General features: G+C 36.1%; 1 protein-coding gene and 1 long non-coding RNA gene across 2 annotated transcripts in view; one reads left to right on the forward strand and one right to left on the reverse strand.

Annotated features, from left to right (window-relative positions):
• The window catches only part of LOC141577697 (uncharacterized), a 118649-nt gene extending 106996 nt beyond the window's left edge, over positions 1-11653 (forward strand). The window contains exon 3 of the long non-coding RNA XR_012506978.1: positions 11062-11653. This is a non-coding gene — a long non-coding RNA (uncharacterized LOC141577697). The remainder of the gene's footprint in view (positions 1-11061) is intronic.
• The window catches only part of LOC105081658 (cell surface glycoprotein CD200 receptor 1), a 53246-nt gene continuing 40157 nt past the window's right edge, over positions 7333-20421 (reverse strand). Inside the window, exons 4-9 of the mRNA XM_074363532.1 lie at positions 17626-17685; positions 14235-14552; positions 13867-14115; positions 10060-10162; positions 9020-9065; positions 7333-8381 (exon numbers count right to left, since the gene is read on the reverse strand). Coding sequence (XP_074219633.1) covers positions 8286-8381; positions 9020-9065; positions 10060-10162; positions 13867-14115; positions 14235-14552; positions 17626-17685 — 872 coding nt within the window. The 3' untranslated portion in view covers positions 7333-8285. The remainder of the gene's footprint in view (positions 8382-9019; positions 9066-10059; positions 10163-13866; positions 14116-14234; positions 14553-17625; positions 17686-20421) is intronic.

Raw genomic sequence — 20421 nt, forward strand, 5'->3', positions numbered from 1 at the left:
CATGAACAATTTAAGAAGAAGCATTTCCTGTTTGAAGAGTTGAGGTAATAATGACTGGACTTCCTGGTTTGCGCTTTTATACATTTATTTCTCTCCAGAGAAGCATGTGCATTTGATCCACTATTCCGATAAAATTGTAATAAACTGAGCTGTATCACAGATAATGTGAACCTGATTCTTACAAGGCATGTATCATTATATTCGTTTTTTATAAATAAGGAAGTAGAAAGTCAGAGAGGTTAAGTTACTTACCCTCACCCAGTTAATAATAGAGCTATAAAGTCAGGATAGAAACCGAGATCTGTTCATGGGTAGTTTTCCTTCCCTTGCATTGTATTGTGTGTGTGTGTCTATCTGTATTTGTTTGGTAACTTATGTGGTTTATGAGAGAAGCCAAACATGATCTCTTCCTCTAGAAGTGTGTGCTTTAATACAGAAAACACTGAGACAGAGAGTAGTGAAAAGTAAAACACTTAAAAAGACCATAATACAAATAATTCTCCACCCACATGACCCGCACCCGAGTTAAAGGCTTGGGCTGGGGCGAGGGCTCAGTCTGCAACCAGGAATTAAAGCCCAGTTGCGGAAATTTTACTTTGATCTGTTGAGGACATCTTATGCACAAGCCCCGGACTTCTGTCTTCCACAGATCTGGAGAAGACCAGGTACCAAGATGATGCTGGCTCTTCCTGATCTAAATGGCACCTGGCATTTCTCTGGCACCTCCAGCCTGGCTCCAGCACAGCTGACCCCTTGCTCTTTCTGAACATGACCCTAGTGGAATGTCATCCCTGCTGCAAACTAACAGGGGGCACCACTGCCCACTGCACAAGCTCAGTCCTTTTGTGGGCCACTCCAGGTCTTCCCTGCCTCTGCCTGACCTGCCCGTGCCCTCACCTCACGCTACCACATCCTGCTGACAGTGTTAGCATTTCTACCTCATAATTTCTACTTTATTTCTTCTTTCTTCTACTTGTTTCTGGCTAAGACATTTTAAGAATATGCTGTCTTCTGCCACAAAATAAAGGGTGGCAGGGGACAAGGGAAGAAAACTACAGATTCAGTGCAATGTTAACAGGGTTTTTTATGTGGAAGGGGACAGTGAAGGCTGAGGGAGTAGACTGGTAGGCAGAAGTTTCCACTTATAGATTCTTACATTTTCTTAAACAGACAATAATCCTTCCCTTTGGGCTTGTTCTAACACTGGTTTCAGCTTGGTTACCCAAAGGGATGATTAATGAAAATTTCTTAAGAAAATACATCAGGATCAGATTCTTGTCACCAGATAAATAATTCCTCTACACATTTGAAGATGAAAGAAGGGTTTTTTTTTTAATTTGGTGAATTTTGTTACCATCAATACCCTGGTTATGATATTATAGTATAATTTAGCATAATGTTATCATTAGGTAAATTGGAAATGGTGCACAGGGATCTCTGTGTGATTTCTCACACTTGCTTGAGAATCTATAATTTTCTCAATTAACTCTAATTGGAAAAGATACATGCATTGTTCATAGCAGCACTATTTACAATAGCCAAGACATGGATACAACCTAAATGTCCATCGACAAATGACTGGAAAAAGAAATTGTGGTATATTTATATAATGGAATACTACTCAGCCATAAAATAGAATAAAATAATTCCATTTGCAGCAACATGAATGTCCCTGGAGAATGTCATTCTAAGTGAAGTAAGCCAGAAAGAGAAAGACAGATACCCTATGATATCAATTATATGTGGAATCTAAAAAACAGAAAAAAAGGAGGATACTAATGAACACATCTACAAAACAGAAACAGACTTGCAGACAAAGTAAACAGTCTTATGGTTACCGGGGAAAGGATGGGAAGGGATAAATTTGGGAGTTTGAGATTTGCAAATGTTAGCCACTATATATAAAAATAGATTTTAAAAAGTTTATTCTGTATAGCACAGGGGACTGTATTCAATATCTTGTAATAACCTTTAATGAGACAAAATATGAAAACAAATATATGTATATGCATGACTGGAACATTGTGCTGTGCACCAGAAATTGACATATTGTAACTGACTTTATTTCAGTAAAAAAAAAAATTTGAAAGTCAAGTCTGTATCTTGAATCTTGAAGTTAGTTAATTTAGGGTAATAAAAAGGAAGTTGGTTACAAACTTACAGACTTTGCTGGCCTAATTTCAGAAGCTAAAACACATGGATGGAATAAAATAATTTGAGATATTATTATATATATCATCCATCCATAAGGGATACTTCCAAGTAATTAGGATATTCTGTATGTCATCACTACACCAAAGTTTTAGGGAAATTCACATCCTTTCAAAAATGTTCTTTAGTGCCTCTAATAGAGATTTAATATAGTATTTGGAAGTTGGTGATTGTTGTTTCTGACACCAGCCACTGGAAAAGTTTGTTTTTTAACAAATCCATCACCTCACATAGTATCTTTTTTTGAAATGGGAAAATTTCAAGTATAAAATACTGTATTATTAACTGTAGTAGCCATGCTGTACATTAGACCCCAGAACTTTTTCATCTTATAACTGAAGGCATGTACCCTTTGACCAGCATTTCCCAATTTTCCCCACATCCGAACCCCAGATAATCACTATTCTACTCTGTCTCTATGAATTTAACCTTTCCCCTTTAGATTCCACATGTCATGCAACATTTGTCTTTCTCTCTCTGGCTTATATCACTGAGCATAATGCCTTCCAGGTTCATCCATGTTGTCACAAATGATAGGATTTTCTTTCTTAAGGCTCAGTAATAACCCACCACATTTTCTTGATCCATTCATCCATCAACACACTCAGGATTTTTTCCGTATCTTGGCTATTGTGAATAATGCCTCAATAAAAAATGAAAGTACAGCTATCTCTGCAAGATAATGGTTTCATATCCCTTGGATATTTACTTAGAAGTAAGATTACTGAATCATGTGATAGTCCTAGTTTTAATTTTTTGAGGACTTGCCATACTGTTTTCCATAGTGGTTGTACTAGTTTACATCCCTGCCAGCAGTGTACAGGGGTTCTCTTTTCACCACATCCTTGCCAGCATTTGTTACCTCATTTTTTATTGATAATGGCCATCCTAGTAGGTACGAAATGATATCTCATCATGATTTTGATTTGCATCTCCTTGATGATTAGTGATGTTGAGCACCTTTTTATGTACTCATTGGCGATCTGTATGTCTTCTTTGGAAAAATGTCTACTCATGTCCTTTGCCCATTTTTAAATTGGAGTATTTGGTTTTGGTTTTAAGTTTTTCAGAGTTTGTGTGTGTGTGTGTGTGTGTTGGGTGTATTTTGGTTTGGTTTGGTTTGGTTTGGTTTGGTTTTTTGTTACTGAGTTGCATGAGTTCCTTATATATTTTGGATATTGACTTCTTAACTGATATGGTTTGCAAATGTTTTCTTCCATTTCATAGGTTGCCTTTTCATTTTTGTTGATGTATAAATAACTCATATAACATTGTATTAGTCTCAGGTGTACAACATAATGATTTTTTATTTGTATATATTGTAAAATGATCATCACAATAAGTCTAGTTAACACTCACCACCACACACAGTTACAAAATGTTTTTCTTATGAAGAGAACTTTTAAGATTTATTCTCTTAGCAACTTTTGAATGTACAATACTGTATTATTAACTATAGTCACCATGCTATACATTATATCCCCATGATTTATTTATTTTATAACTAGAAGTTTGTACCTTTGGACTCCACCCCTTTCACCTGCCCCCCTACCCCCACCTCTGGCAACCACCAATATAGTCTCTGTATCTGTGAGCTTGGTTTGGAATGTTTTTCTTTGTTGTTTTTTTTTTTTTGAGATTTTACATAATTCAGTTCATATGCTATTTGTCTTTCTTTGTCTGAATTATTTCACTCAGCATAATGCCCTCAAATTCCATCCATGTTGTCACAAATGGAAGTTTTTCATTTTTTATGGCTGAATTATATTCCATTGTATGTATTTACCACATTTTCTTTATCCATGCATCCATCAATGGACACTTAGATTGTTTCCATGTCTTGGCTACAGTAAGTCACCAATATAGAAAAGCAGAGTAAAAGAAAAAATAAAACAGTTGGGGGAGAAAACATAGTAAATGAGACATGTAATGTAAGATTGTAGAAACATGACCAAATACATAAGTAATCACAACAAATATGAATGGCTTAAACGGTCATTAAATTTAAAATTCTTATTTTTTTTTCCAGGAACATCCATCCATGTTGCTGCAAATGGCGTTATGCTGTCATTTTTATGGCTGAATACTATTCCATTGTATAAATATACCACATCTTCTTTATCCAGTTATCCATTGATGGACATTTAGGCTGTTTCCATGTCTTGGCTATTGTAAATAGTGCTGCTATGAACTTTGGGGTGCAGGTGTCATCCTGAAGTAGGGTTCCTTCTGGATATAAGCCCAGGAGTGGGATTCCTGGGTCATGTGGTAAGTCTATTCCTAGTCTTCTGAGGAATCTCCATACTGTTTTCCATAGTGGCTGCACCAGACTGCATTCCCACCAGCAGTGTAGGAGGGTTCCCCTTTCTCCACACCCTCTCCAGCATTAATCATTTGTGGACCTTTGAATGATGGCCATTCTGGCTGGTGTGAGGTGATACCTCATCCTAGTTTTGATTTACATTTCTCTGATAATTAGTGATATTGAGCATTTTTTCATGTGCCTGTTGATCATTTGTATTTCTTCCTTGGAGAATTGCTTGTTGAGGTCTTCTGCCCATTTTTGGATTGAGTGGTTTGTTTTTTTCTTATTAAGTCATATGAGCTGCTTATATATTCTGGAGATCAAGCCTTTGTCGGTTTCATCATTTGCAAAAATTTTCTCCCGTTCTGTAGGTTGTTGTTTTGTTTTACTTATGGTTTCCTTTGCTGTGCAGAATCTTGCAAGTTTAATTAGGTCCCATTTGTTTATTCTTTCTTTTATTTCTATTGCTTGGGTAGACTGCCCTAGGAGAACATTTTTGAGAGGTATGTGAGATAATGTTTTGCCTATATTTTCTTCTAGGAGGTTTATTGTATCTTGTCTTAATGTTTAAGTCTTTGATCCATTGTGAGTTGATTTTTGTGTATGGTGTAAGGGAGTGTTCTAGCTTCATTGATTTACATGCTGCTGTCCAATTTTCCCATAACGCCATTTGCAGCAATATGAATTTTCCTGGAGAATGTCATTCTAAGTGAAGTAAGCCAGGAAGAGAAAGAAAAATACCATATGAGATCACTCATACGTGGAATCTAAAAAAAAAAATGAACATAAATACAAAACAGAAACAGACTCATAAACATAGAATACAAACTTGTGGTTGCCAAGGGGGTGGGGGGTGGGAAGGGACAGACTGGGATTTCAAAATTTGTAGATACTGACAGGCATATGTAGAATAGATAAACAAGATTATACTGTATAGCACAGGGAAATACATACAAAATCTTGTGGTAGCTCACAGCAAAAAAAAAATGTGACAATGAATATACATATGTTCATGTATAATTGAAAAATTGTGCTCTACATTGGAATTTGACACAACATTGTAAAATGACTATAACTCAATAAAAAATGTTTTAAAAAAAGTTAAAATTCTCAAATGAGTTACAAAAAAACAGCTGTATCTTCTTTCTAAAAAAGCTATAGTTTCTTTATAAAAGGTGTGCCTAAAATAAAATGTCACAGGAAAGTTAAAAATAAAAAGATAGACAACACGCCAGGCAAATACTAACCAGTGAAAGGATAGACTGGGCAGCCAAGGAGGGAGCTATTCAGATTTCCCATCAAAAGATAACATACCATTCAGTTCCAAGGAGTGCAATTAGCTGATGGTCATCAGTTGTTAACACCTCAGGCTTCATTTCAGCTTTTGAGCTGAAGCCATACTCTCTTCCCAACCAGTGACTAAGCATGAAGGGGTATCAGATTTTTGACCATCTGCCCATAGGAGATTCTTTTTACAAGCAATCTTTGCTCCAGGGCTTCTCAATGGTTTGGCCATGACTTTGACGGTTCTGTATTGTGATCTGAGGCTCCCCCTCTTCTATCCTACTTCCTCGCCTCTTTGCTTTCACAAGTTTCATTCAGATCAGCATCATGGTCTAAAGACTTGCCCTCCTCTATCCTGCTTCCAACCCTTTTAATCTTTCAAAGGTGAAACCTCTCTCGTCCAATTAACCTTTATCTCGACTAACCCCATCTCACCCTCTGCTTCCTGGATTACCTGACACACCTGATCCAATCTTTAGATATTCTGATTCAGCAGGTCTAAAGTAGATTTGGGAAATTTATATAATTTTTTTTATTTCCCTACATGATTCTGATATTCAACTATGTTTAACACCCCTGTAATGGAAAATTTTAATACATTTAGTTCCTCTACAGTGTAATTTGACATTTATAAATTATCTTGAAATCTTCACTATGGTGTCATTTGACATGGTTGTTTTGACATTATCAAGTTAAGATGTAAAATATTTAAACAGATATTATTGAACCTAACTAAGAGTGAAACTCATCCCAATGAGAGGATGGATGAAGAATTAAGAAAATGGCAAAAACAGGGTTATGATGTCTATTGGGCACACCACTTGGTAATATTTATATGCAGAAACTTAATGGACTGGTTTTTTGGCCAATCAAAATGGTTTGGTCAAAATATCATGTCCCAAGTGTTATTATATTAGTTTTACATGCAAAATAGACTAAAAGTCCTTTTAAGAATAAAGCCTAGTGTAACCAAAATGTCTTCAGGGAGACCAACCTATTAAGAAAACAAAATAGCTGTCTTAGATGTTTCAAATGACACAATTAAAGAATGAATGAATTTTTGTTTTAATTTCTACCATGTTGAAACATTTTAATTTTCAGTATCATTTTTCCTGCTTTGGAGTAAATAGACTTATTTTTCATAATTGTTCATAATTAAATTATATTTTTCATAATATTAAAAATGATTAATATACACATTCCCAATATTTTATTCCATAGAAAAATGGAAGAAAGGGTCATGTCATCCCATGGCTATTCCCTTAGCACAAAGACCATATTTTATAGATATCCAAAGTCCTCCATAATGCATATTTAGCTGGTTATATAGCCAATAAACATTTGTTACTTGATAAATACATCACAATAAAGTGTACACCATAAAAATACACACTTCCTGTTTATCACATCTGCAAAACTATTAGGCATTAGATATCAATACTTCTAATGAGATACAATAATCTCAGAAGAGGCTAATGTCCTCATATGTGTGTCCTCTCTCTCACACACACACATAAAACATGACAGAAAAATATAAATTCAGTTTTATTAAATAGTGAAATTCTTATTATAATCTTATATTAGCTAACAGGAGGTTGGAATCTTACAAATATTAAAATAACAGGAAAGGTGCATTCAAATAGGGTTGGGCAGAGAACGTAAATTGATGCAATTTGACGTATCAGTCAATAATAAAAATAATAAAAATGCACAAACCCTTTGACCTGGCAATTTCACTCAAGGAAATTATCTTACAAATATACTCAAACAAACACAGAGAGATATAAGCACAAGAAACATTCTATGTAGTATTGTTTATACTAGCAGAATTAACAAAACTTCATCTAAATGTCTATCACCAGGGTTAATTTAATTAACCAGACATACAATGGAATTTTATGTAACCATTAAGAAGAATGAGGTAGCTCTGCTTGGATTGATATAAAAGATCTACAAGATATGTTACATTATTAGCTTTCTATAAGTACAGAACACAATTATAGTATGTTCCCATTTGTGTCTTGACAAAGATATGTATATGTAAATAAACATATAAATGTACACATATACTTGCACATATACATATGACACACACACATAGACATTTTCTATAAGATTACATAAAAATTCTTGGTAATTGTTCCCTCTGTAGAGTTATTTGAGGAAACTCAGTTTTCCTCATCTACTGTACTGAACAATTTGTATATTTTATCATGAGCAGATGCTTTCTTTGTAATATTATCAGTTCTTCAGAGAACAAGCTTGTGACAGCTAAAATTCTAAAATTTCAATTGTATAAGGATACAAATGCAAATCCTCTAGAATGTCTCTGTCTTCTAAGAATCTTTGAAAAGCCAATTTCAAAATAGGCCTTCCATTCCAGAACTCTAAGAAAATCAAAACAGTATCTGTACTGCATCTTGATTCATTTGTCCTGGTGCTGGATTCCCGGAGCATATAAAGTATGGAGACTCATCCCATCAACTTAACTTTGTGACACCTGAGACGTCTTCACCCTGTTTGTAGTATCATACAGGGGATTGTTCTTCTCTGTGTAGCTGGCATAGGGCTGCATTTCATCCTAAGAAAGAATCCAAAGTTAAAATCAATTTAAATAAACCCAGTAATCCTTAACTACCTGTGTTTTTCTAACAAGTGCCTGTGGCTTTAGTGTCTACAAATAGTGGTCTCTGGGCTTACATGAACGTAAGAGTGAGATTTTTCTAATATGTTATCAAAAATTATTTTAAGTCTCAGTGTGAGATCATAAAGGCTGTCTGAAAGTAGGAGTGGAGAAGAATGAAATGATATGAGAAGTATTTCAGAGGAGAGGGTCAAAGACTTAATTAGCTACAGGTTATAAGAGATTATAGTGCTGGATAGGTTTTAAGCTTAATTGAGAGGGAAATGATGACAGTATTGGAAAAAGGGAAGTCAAGAATGAGAGATGGTTTTTCCAAAGATTATAGTCCAAATGAGGCAAACACATCTTTTGTAGGATGCAGCTCTTGAAATAAAAACATAGATTTGGAGTGTACATAAATAGTACTTGGTAGATAATTAACAAAATAAGAACACCTGACTATTTGCATTATAAAATTAGAAATTTTTACTTTTCAACTAAAATGCTAATATTGATGCAAGTTACAAATTATGTGACTAGGTTTTCAGACTACATGGCTTAAAAGTTTGCAAATATTCTTTTTAATCTTATCTTACCTCTTCAACAACTGGAGTAGGTTCTGTTTTTTTTAATTTACATTTTCTGCAAAAATAAAAATAAGCTGGAGTGAATGTCAAAACATTATTAATCAGATTGAGAATGGAAAGACAAACCAATATACTATTGACAATTGTGGTTCATTTTTATAGAAGCCATAATAAATCAGAAATGAACTATCAGAAATGAGTAAAGAATACTGCTTGTAGTTAATAAATCCAAATAAGATCATTCTGGATTTTGGAAAGGGAAGTGAAATTATGCAAAGAATCTGGATGTAATAGAATATATATGACACCATCTTTGGTACATGAAGTGAATTATTATAATTCTTTTCCCAAGTAGAAAAAAGCATACACTCTCTCTCCCAAGATCCTGTCCTAAATGGCCTAACTCACTATGCTTGCATGTCTAAGTAACCTAGAAAAATCCCCCTTGTCATTGAGAGTAGTCCAAGCCTATTATTTTCAGGACATGCTTCTTTTTTTTTATATATATAATCATTTTACAATGTTGTGTCAAATTCCAGTGTAGAGCACAATTTTTCAGTTATACGTGGACATACATATATTCATTGTCACATTGTTTTCTCTGTGAGCTGCCATAAGATCTTGTATATATTTCCCTGTGCTATACAGTATAATCTTGTTTATCTATTCTACATTTTGAAATCCCAGTCTGTCCCTTCCCACTCCCTGCCCCCTTGGCAACCACAAGTTTGTATTCTATGTCTATGAGTCTGTTTCTGTTCTGTATTTATGCTTTTATTTTTGTTTTTGTTTTTTTGATTCTGTATATGAGCGATCTTATATGGTATTTTTCTTTCTCTTTCTGGCTTACTTCACTTAGAATGACATTCTCTAGGAACATCCATGTTGCTGCAAATGGCATTATGTTGTTGGTTTTTATGAGGACATGCTTCTTGATTATGAGAGAATTGATGTTAACATCTTAGTTTTGCCAAGTCAGTCAGTTCCATATTTCTGATTCCTTTCTAACCCAATAGAGAGGAGAAGAGAAAAAAAACATCAGTCAGTACCTGCAGCCATGGATTTTCAAAAGCCAAATGGATCCCACGATGACCAAGACAATAAACACAGGGGAGGTGATATATAAAATTCTTAGGTGTTCTATTCTGGTACCTGTAAATATATACACAAAAATACATGATTTAATAAAAATTATTCAGCACTAGAAGGAAATGAGTATCAAGCCATGAAATTAGGGAGGAAATATAAAAGCAGATGACTAAGTGAAAGAAGCCAATCTTGAAAAGGCTAAATACTGTGTGATTCCAAACATGACATTCTGGAAAAAAGAAAACCATGGAGTAAAAAGTTCAGGGATCATTAAAGGTTAGGGCGGAAGGAGGGATGAATAGGTGGAGCACAGAGGATTTTTAAAGCAGCGAAACTGCTCATGGTGAATACATGTCATTTATACGTTTGTCAGAACTCATAGAATGTGCACCTAGAGTGAACCCTACTGTGAACTATGGACTTTGAGTGAAAATGATGTATATTAAGGTAGGCTCATTGACTTTAACAAATGTACCACTGCACTGTAAAGGGTGAAGATAGATGGGGAGGCTGAGCATGCGTAGGGGCACGGGTTACCTTCCACTCAATATTGCTGTCATCCTAGAACAACCCTAAAAGACAAAGTCTATTTTAAAATTATACATATACATATATATGTATACGTATGTATATTTATATGGCTGAAGAATGTCTCAGTACATGAAATTAATTTCTGCGATTTTATTTTTAAAACTTTTGACTGATTAATAGTTCAAATAATTGTTATAATAAAATTGCTTTAAGATTTCAGGCTCAAGTTTTTAGCAAGACATCATCTTATGTCAGGATTTCATTTTTTTAAGGATTCACATGGGGAATTCCTGTAGGAGAGAGGTGAAATTTAGATCTCTTCTGTTACAGTAATAGAGTGTGTCTCATCTCCAATATTCAGAAATAAATAGGGAGTTGTAAGGAAGGTAGTTGGAAAAATAACCCTCATTCTGAAATCACCTTTCTTCCAGGGCATCGAAACTGGAATGAAGGCACGGCAGCAACTTTAAATGATTCATTAACTGCTGGCAGCAATATAAAGCTCAATCTGACAAGAGGACAAGTCAACAAAGGAACTGCCAACTCTGAGAAGTTTTAAGACTGTACTCCTGGTGTTTTGCGAATGTGGGCAGGGCAGCAGACAGAGGTGAGTGGAAGCTGCATCCAGTCCCTCCACCTTCCTTCAGTATTTTGTTTTCAAATATTGACTTTTATTTGAAAAAGAAACAGTTAAAAAGAAAGTTTTTACAGTTAAAAATGACAACATAGTTTTGAAACTCTCTCTTTCAAACTAATGGGCTTTCATTCAAAGTGCACTAGCAGAGGTGAAGGTGCACCCTGCAAGGAAGACATACCTGCCCTGGGTGGGAGTGGACGAGAGAGTCCCTTCAATTCTGAGATTCTATAAATACGAAGTCACATCGTAATTCTGGGTGGTCGGAGTTCATACATAACCAGGGCGCGATTACTCTTCTCAGTAAATGCTGCTAAACTCTTTAAAATATGTATATATAACTTGAAGAATGGATATTAGAAAATGGTGGCTTAAACATACGGGTTTTTCTCTTCTCCTTTCTTAACACTAAAATATCAGTAGATTAATTTTTTTAAGTATAGGTTTTCAAAGACAAAGATAACATGAAGAAAGACAAGAGCAAATGAAAGATTTCAACTTGTTTTTAGGTGGAAAATGGACAGAAGAATGGCAAATAATTCAGACTGAAATAGAGGGGAGAGGATAGCTCAAGTGATAGAGTGCTCGCTTAGCATGCATGAGATCCTGGGTTCAATCCCCAATACCTCCTCCAAAAATAAAAGTAAATGAATAAACCTAATTACCTCCCCATACACAAAATAAATAAAACAAAGAAAAATTTTTTAAAAAGAAAGAAAGAAATTTTAAAAAAAATTTAGAGTGAAATAAGTGTAATCCTTAGTGAAGACTCTAGAGCAGGAAGGACCAAACATAGAGAAGAGGGAATCTGGGGAGTGAAGTGTGGGGCTAAAAGTTGGAAGCTTCCCTGAAAGTCTTGATTAAGAACTGATAAGTTGCCAAGTGTCCTCCCTTATTGTGCAGCCAGGTCACTACACCTCACCCCGCCAGCAGAAAACAGAAAGTATGGCCCAAATAAAGGTGAACCGGAGAAACTCCCAGAGTCAAGGATCCAGACATAATGAATGGTGGAGACAAAGCGTCAGACCACACACTCACACACACACACACCCCTCTCCTCCCTGCTCCCAGAACACTGACAGTCAGGATTATCCTTCCAAAGCAAGACTGGAGGGTTATTTTTTTGCAGAGCCTGAACAACCTCAGTGAAAAGAACCTTCAGATACATAAGGAAATAAGGAATCCCCAATTTTAAAAAAAATCACCTCATTTTCACCCTATGGAAGCCTACTAGTTGACAAGTCCACTCATAGATAACATAGCTTCCAATCAGCTACTTGGTGCTCACTTGGAAGTGAATGGATAGCCAAAGAGTTAAGGAAAGCCTTGTATGTGGAAGAAAGATTAAAACAAATGTCGGGAAGGCAGAAGGAACTCAGATTAAATAGGTTTGCATCAAGCAGAGGATGGGAGGAAAGAAGACATCCAGGACAATAGCTGTGCAGCAGGTCTTGTGACCAGCCAGGCCAGATAAGAGCAGGGGCGTGTAAAACTGGAGGAAGAATGTCATCAAGAAAAAAAGAGAACTGACAGATTTCCTAAAAAATCTGACCATGTGGAAAGCAGTATTAAGAGTCATTTTCTAAGTTTTTTTAGTGAGTTAATGATAATTAACAATAGGTACATGCATTATAAGAAAACAAAAAATTAAAGCAATTAAGACCAAGAAAAACAAAAAAGTTTTCAAAAATGAAAGTGAGTTTACTTCTTGATTCAGCACTTAACAAAACATACCCTTTCAAAATAATGTAAACACTAGCTATCTAATTTAATGAAAAATTGCTGTTTTACTGCATATGAAGGATGAGGGGAGGGAAGAAGGTAAAGTTAAATCCTCATCTACCATAAGAGGAAGTGGGTCTATTATATCTAAATTCCCTATATTCAGAAATAGCACCATAACCTTGTTGTTTATAAAAACTGAGTCAATTACTAGAAGAAACACTTGAATATTCAAAAGTACTTTCATCTGGAGATTTTTGTATGAATGGAGAGGTAGGGGTGGGGAGGCAGAGTAGGCTAACATTTTTCATTATAACCTTATAGAACTACATAGAATTCAAAGTATGTGAGTTATGTTGATTAAAATAACATTTTTAATAATAAGGCATAAGAATAGGATGGGAGCAGAGAGTAGAGAAGCTAAATAATGAACCATAGATGCTACTATAAGACATTAAGAAATTTCACCAGAAGAGCCTGGAGGAGAAAATTCTACCAGACTAAAAATTCATGAAGGTAACTTATGAGTGATTTTATTACCCTAATAAAATTATAATTATTTGTTTAAGAGTACATTTTATCTTGCAGTTAAAGCCATAATTATTTATTTTAAAGTATATTACACATGCCAATTTAGTAATACAGAAGGGAACATTAAAAGCAGAATCAGAAAGCCATTCTTTAGTATGGCTTTTTACAACAAATTTCTCTATTATTCTTCTAGACAAATCTCTTTATTTTGAAGAGGAGAGGGAGATAAAGTAGAGGGTGGAAAGGACATTCTTGAATGAAATTTTTCTGCACATTCCTTTTTCCTTCTTAAGGTTAACTCCTCTGAAAGAATGGAAAAATCAAACACAAAACTAGAACAATTACTAACCTTGATTCAACTGTATGGTCAGACTCTTGTTGCCAGTCAAGTGGGAGACAGAGCAGGACACATTCTGTACATGGTGGCCCTCCCAGTGGCAGGTACTCTGGACAGTCACTGTGCCATTGCCCCAGGGTTCTTGAACAGTGGTACAAGCCCTCTCTGGGGTCCAGGAGATCTGTGCAGCTGGCTTCCCTGCAGCTGCCTTGCACACTGCAGTTCCATCCTTGCTTTGAACCAGGGTCACCTCAGGGGGCACTGCAGAAATGTAGGGAAAATGCTTCAGTCTTAACACATGGGACGTGAAATTTAGAGAGAGATTTGCTTCAGTCCCAAATCTGGTTATCTGAAACACCACAATATATAGTGTTTCTTACCTAAGACTTGGAGGTGATATCCATGATAGAAATTCCCATTAAGTGTTACCATTTCACACTTGTAATACCCATCGTGAGTGATGGCCACTGGGTTAATCTGAAGGGCAGGAATCTTGTCAGGTCTGGAGCCCCAGGTTATTATTCTCTCATCGGTGCAGTTTCCCTTTGTCTCATTTGTATCACCCCTGTAGACTCTGTTGCAGGGGGGCTTGTCTCTGAGGACTACTTCCCACGTTGTTAACAGCACAGCTGTACACAGCACAGGAGGGCAAGAGAGCACAGGCTTTGTATCCACTGGTACAGATCGTGTAGTGTTGACTGGACACACACATACACACAAACAGAATTATAAGAGAAAAGCTTGATAAAGAAATTCATGTGTTAAAACTTATTCACAGCATATTCCATGAAGTTGTACTAGAACATTACTTTCCTGATGATCTTATTCCAGAAATATTAGAATTATATAAGAAATTAACATTCATGAAATATATATATATAAAGTATTAAACCCATCCAAAGATTAACCATCTTTCTCTTGTATTATGTATCATTAGAGAAACAACATTTATTATATGTGTGACAAATTTTTTAAGGCATTATGAAATTAATTCAGGAATCTTGATATCTATGAAACAAACAGATGAGAAAACGGAATCTAAATTAAAAGACAGTGTTCTGAATCTACTCTTTTGGCCACAGGGACTATTAGATTTATCATATAATTCATACTCCTCACGGGGGAAAACGGAATAATTAGTGATGTGGTTTATCTCCTCCTAAGTTTTGATGAAAGTGAAAAAATCAGTAACATCAGAACTAAATACCTATCCATAAGGGTGGCTTTTCAGACAAATATAAATGTGGAAAGATACAGTACTTTGATTAAAAATAACTAAGATGGCATTCAGGTTGAACAAGCTGGAAGGCTTTTTGTTTAATTTTTATTTGAAGAATTACAAAGTCAGTGACATCAACAGATTTTAAAACAATCCGTAATTTCATTAGTTGGACCATCCCACAAAAATAAAAAATGATGATGCCTAATGGTAAGAGATGCTTAGATGTATTTTTTCTGTTAAAAAAGTAACATAGTATATAAATATAAAACAAAGGGAAAATAAGTGTTTTCCTCTATAAATTTTCTGTTCAAAGGATTTTATTGCAAATGTGATATTATCAACCTTTGAATGAGTTTCCTTTCCTTCCTATTCAGTCACATATGTACTCCCACATAGTTTGCTGTGAACTTTGCTCACAGATTTTGTTTCCATACATTCAATATCATTATCAGGATTAAATACAGCATTGACCTATTTTTCCATATTTTAAAGTAAAAATTAAGAATAGAAAGCATCTTCCACTTAAAAGCTCGCTCTTTTCCATAAACTGACACGTGTCCCTGATTGATAGGCGTTTGCTGAGAGGTGATTAGGTGTATTTGTTGCAACTTACCTGTACAAAGGTGAGTGTCGGTGATTTCATCAGATTAACATGAACAGAACCAGCTGGGGTGGGGCAAAATTTTTATATGGATGAAGCTTATTTTTTCTAAACTTTTCACTTAATATCTCTGCTCTGCTCTGTTGCCTGCTCTGTGATGTATTCAATTTGCATTTTATAGCCCAATAAAGATCATATTACTAGATAAAGAAAGAGGGAGGATTTCAAAGGAAATCTAAGAGGGCAGTTAAATTCATGCTCTTTCCACCACTCCAAGTGGCATCCCCTCACAGAGGGAACCTCCAACTTGCCAAAGGCTTAGACACAGGCAGGCACATGGCTTGTTAGAGAACTGCCAGAGGTTGGGTGTAGGAAGTATATGTGCATCAGGGAAACATGCTGAATGTGCATCAGGGAAAGATGCTGAAGATAAAACCAGAAAGATAAGAGACTGGTGAGGGATTCAGTGTTGAATGCTTTTCTGCAGTTCTTGGGATTTTGAACTTGAGCTTATAGGCAGTCAAAGGCATTAATGTTTTGCCTAATATTTGTCCTCAAAATCTGACTCTGTTTTTTTGTTTGTTTTTAAGGAAAGTACAAGCTAATCGAATAAACATGCATTTAAACAGGAGCACAGTATCCAAAAAAGTGACTCCAATGGTGAGGATTTCAAGCACTGCAGATGTTCTATGTTCTTTCACCTTCCTTCTCTCTATGACCTTTAGTCAATCACCCTTCACCTATAATGATAGTTCTAATGTTATTGATATTATTTCACCCTTTCTTCATTCTCTTCTTTCTTTGTTCATAGCTGTTGTGATAATTTACCAATGGCCAGTACTGCCCTCACACTCAGTGGGTCTGACACCTGCCTACAAATATATTCTCCATGCGCTCCTGTGATCAGATCAGGTGATTTCACCTCTTACTTCACTAAGGTAGCGGGTAGATTGGCATCGTTGCTCCCACACTGGCAGACATATCCCATCTCTTCCCCATCCTTTGTCTATAAAATATCTTCCAGTCTCATCTAACCTTAAGCACACAGACAAATTCCAGTTGGCTTTGAGGGATTTCCTTTCTTATCTCACAACCAAACCCTAGTTTAAGTCCCTGTCGCCCTGCACCAGGATTACTGCAAAAGCCTCCTAACTTCTGTCACTGTCTCAAAGTTCTTGTCCTTTCAGTTCATACCTTATGTTGCAGCCAGTACACCATTCTGTAATACGCTGTGATTCTCTAAACTCTAAAACCCTTCAGAGATCTTTCACTGGGTGAAGAATAAGTTTAAATGTCTTCCTATTGGCTTTGAAAGCCTTCTTTTTTCAAATTGACTCACTTTGCAATCTTATCACCTACTACATTGCCCTCACACTCCAGGAAAAAAAAAATATCAAGCACATTTCCACTTCCATTTCCATGTCATTTCTCACATTGTTTTCACTCTTTGGGGCACCCTACACAATGCTCTTTTTCTATTCACTCTTCCTTTAAGACCCAGTTCACAGGCTGCATCCTCTGTGAGGCCTTTTCTAAGCCTTGGTGCTGAACTGCTCCCTCGCTGCCCTCCTGGTCCACTTGATGTGAGTGCTGATCTCCTCTGCTTATGTGATCGCCGTGCTCCTGTCTGGGTTCCGCACATCACTGCGCTCCCTGATAGTCTTGCTCATCTTGCTCATCTGTATGTCCCCCACAAAGCCCAGCACAGTGCCTGGCAGAGAAAGTTCCATAATCTTCCAATGGAATCAAACTGCTTTAGGGGAGGAGAGGTGGGTGGTTCAGGCTCCCTCATCCCACAGCGCTCAGATCACCACATTCTTCAACTTCACACAAGGCTGGCACTTGGTCCAGACCTTCAACTATGTTTTTAAGGAAGCTCAACATTCTGTACTTAAGTACTGGCCTCAATAAACAAAACAAAACAAAACAAAACAAAAAGCCACATTACCTTCTGAAGGAGGTGTTACAGTGCTCTGCTTTCTTGCTGTAGATGAAGTAATTATTGAAGCTAGGAAATATTTAGAGAAAAGTAGATGAAAACAATTTTAGGTATTTAAATGTAGTGAAAACCATTATTTCTCCACAAAACTTGTATACAACATAACAGAAAATCAGTTAACCATAATTAAAATTACGCAAAAATCCTTGTAAAACAAATTAGAAGTTGTTCCACCATCATATGGAAAAGCATGTTAACATTTGAAAGTTACATTTATAGGCTATTAATCAATGATTCCCCATTTCTGAGACACCTCTTTTTATACTTAAAACTATTTTGTACAAGGTAAGCCTGCCTCCACCCTTTTCCTAGCCATAATGGGTTGGTCCATCATGGGCACCTCACATGAGCTGGGCTGATTACAGTCTTTCTCTCCAAATGCCACCTCCTGATTAAAATTGTTTGGACCAGTGGTGGGCATCTCACCCAGCTGGACAAATCAGAGTACTTTCTCAAGAATTTTGAAACCAGAACTGAGAAGAATAGTTTGTTCCTTTTCTTCCCTATTTTACCTTACTGTGATGGTTAATTTTATGTGTCAACTTGGCTAATCCATCATACCCAAATAGTTGATCAAACATTATTCTAGATCTGTGAAGGTATTTTTAATCAGTAGTCTATGAGTAGAGCAAATTACCCCCCATAATGTGGGTGGGCCCCATCCAATCAATTTTAGGCTTTAATAGAGAAAGACTGACCTCTCAGGAAAGGGAATTCTGCCAGCAGTCTTCCTTCAGACTTAAACTGCAACTCTTCCCTGGATCTCCAGCCTGCTGGCCTACCCTGCAGATTTTGGACTTGCCAAGCCTCCACAGTCACATGAGCCACTTCCTTAAAGTAAATCAGTTTCTCTTCCTGTCTCTCTCTGTCTCTGTATTTCTCTCTACAGGATGTATGTTCAACACATACATCCTGTTCTCTTCCTCTGAGGAACCCTGACTAATAGGAACCTTGGGAAGAATGAAGCAGAAGCAGAGAGAGAGAGGACAGACCTCACCTAGCTCAAGTTCCCAATTCCATAGTTCCTGAGACCTACGTGCATTCCTTTCCTTGAGTTCAGTGGAGATTCTGATAGTCAAAATAGTCCTAATCTACTTAAATTTGGTTTCTTAAAAACTTCTGTTTGTAGTGTTATTTTTTAAACATTAAAAAATTTTTAAATGCTTCTTGATTTAAGGGCCTAAAAAAGTTCTTCCTCTGGGTTTATAAGACCATCATTCAATAAGCATTTGTGAGCTCTTTGCTTGTAAAAAATATACTTCTTGCTCCCCATTCTAATTTTCCATCAATTCTAATTCCAATTCTACCATATTATAAAATAAACAAAAAGACTCAATAAAGGTCTTAGAAATGATCAGTAAATAGGCCTCTGAAATATTTTAGCTTTTCTAGGCAGCTTTGGGCAGGAAGGAAAGCAAACAATGAGATTCTATTAAATTTAACTCATAATGGGCTCAAGGATCTATTCCAGAAACAGAGAAGTCAGAATTAATCTTAGAGGAATTACTGAGATCAGGCTATGTCTTAGATGTTCTAGACATAGCTCTATCATAGCATACAATACAGCTTCGCCAAAGGACCAAAGAGTGAACATTTGAGGCTTTGTGGTCCATATAGTCTCTGTTGAAAGCATTCAACTCCAGCTGTAGCAGGAAGGAAGCAGCCATATATAACACATAAACTAATGTGCCTGGCTTTGTCCAATAAAATTTTATTTACAGAAATATGCAGCTGGCTGGATTTTGCCCACAGGCCACAGTTTGCTAACTCTTGATTTTATGGTATTTTGTTTGTTATAATTTCTTGCATTTACCACAATTATAAATAAAAACAATAAACATCTACTAAGTATTCTATTTCCTTCTGCTTACTTTCCCTTTTAAAAACAAACTGAATCTCCAGTGACAACCCCAAGTTCTTCCTCAAATTAAATAAAATTTTATTCTATTTTTAACATGTTGCAACTCTTTCCTTCTTTTTGAATTATACTTTTGTCTGGATACGTCCACAGGAGTAGGATTACTGGATCATATAGTATATCTATTTTTAGTTTTTTGAGGAACCTCCATACTGTTTTCCATAGTGACTGCACCAATATACATTTCCACCAACAGTGTTAGGAGGGTTCCCTTTTCTCCACACCTTCTCCAGCACTTATTATTTGTAGGTTTTTTAATGATGGCCATTCTGACTGGTGTGAGGTGATACCTCTCTGTAGTTTTTATCTGCATTTCTCTAATAATTTGTGATGTTGAGCATCTTTTCATGTGCCTGTTGACTTCTGTGTGTCTTCTTTGGAGAAATGTCTGTTTAGGTCTTCTGCCCATTTTTTTTATTGGATTGTTTGTTTTTTGATATTAAGCTGTATGAGCTGTTTGTATATTTTGAAAATTAGTTCCTTGTTAGTTGAAAACAACATACATTTATTTTCTTATATTTCTGGAAGCCAGAAGTTTGAAATCAAAGTGTTAGCTGGGCTATATTCCTTCCAAAGCCCCTCGGAAAGAAAGCCCCTTCCTCTTTTCTTCCAGGCTTTGGTGGCTGCCAGCAATCGTTGGTGTTCCTTGGCTGGTAGAGGTATACACATTTCAACCTCTGCCTCCATCTTCACATGGCCTTTTCCCTTGTGTCTTCTCCTTTCCTTTTCTAAGAATACTTGTCATTAGATTTAGGGCCCACTCTAACCCAGGATGATCTCATCTGAAAGCCTTAGCTTGATTACGTATTCAAAGACCCTTTTTCCAA

The sequence above is a fragment of the Camelus bactrianus genome, chromosome 1 (assembly GCF_048773025.1).
Source record: "Camelus bactrianus isolate YW-2024 breed Bactrian camel chromosome 1, ASM4877302v1, whole genome shotgun sequence".
Classification (NCBI taxonomy): domain Eukaryota; kingdom Metazoa; phylum Chordata; class Mammalia; order Artiodactyla; family Camelidae; genus Camelus; species Camelus bactrianus.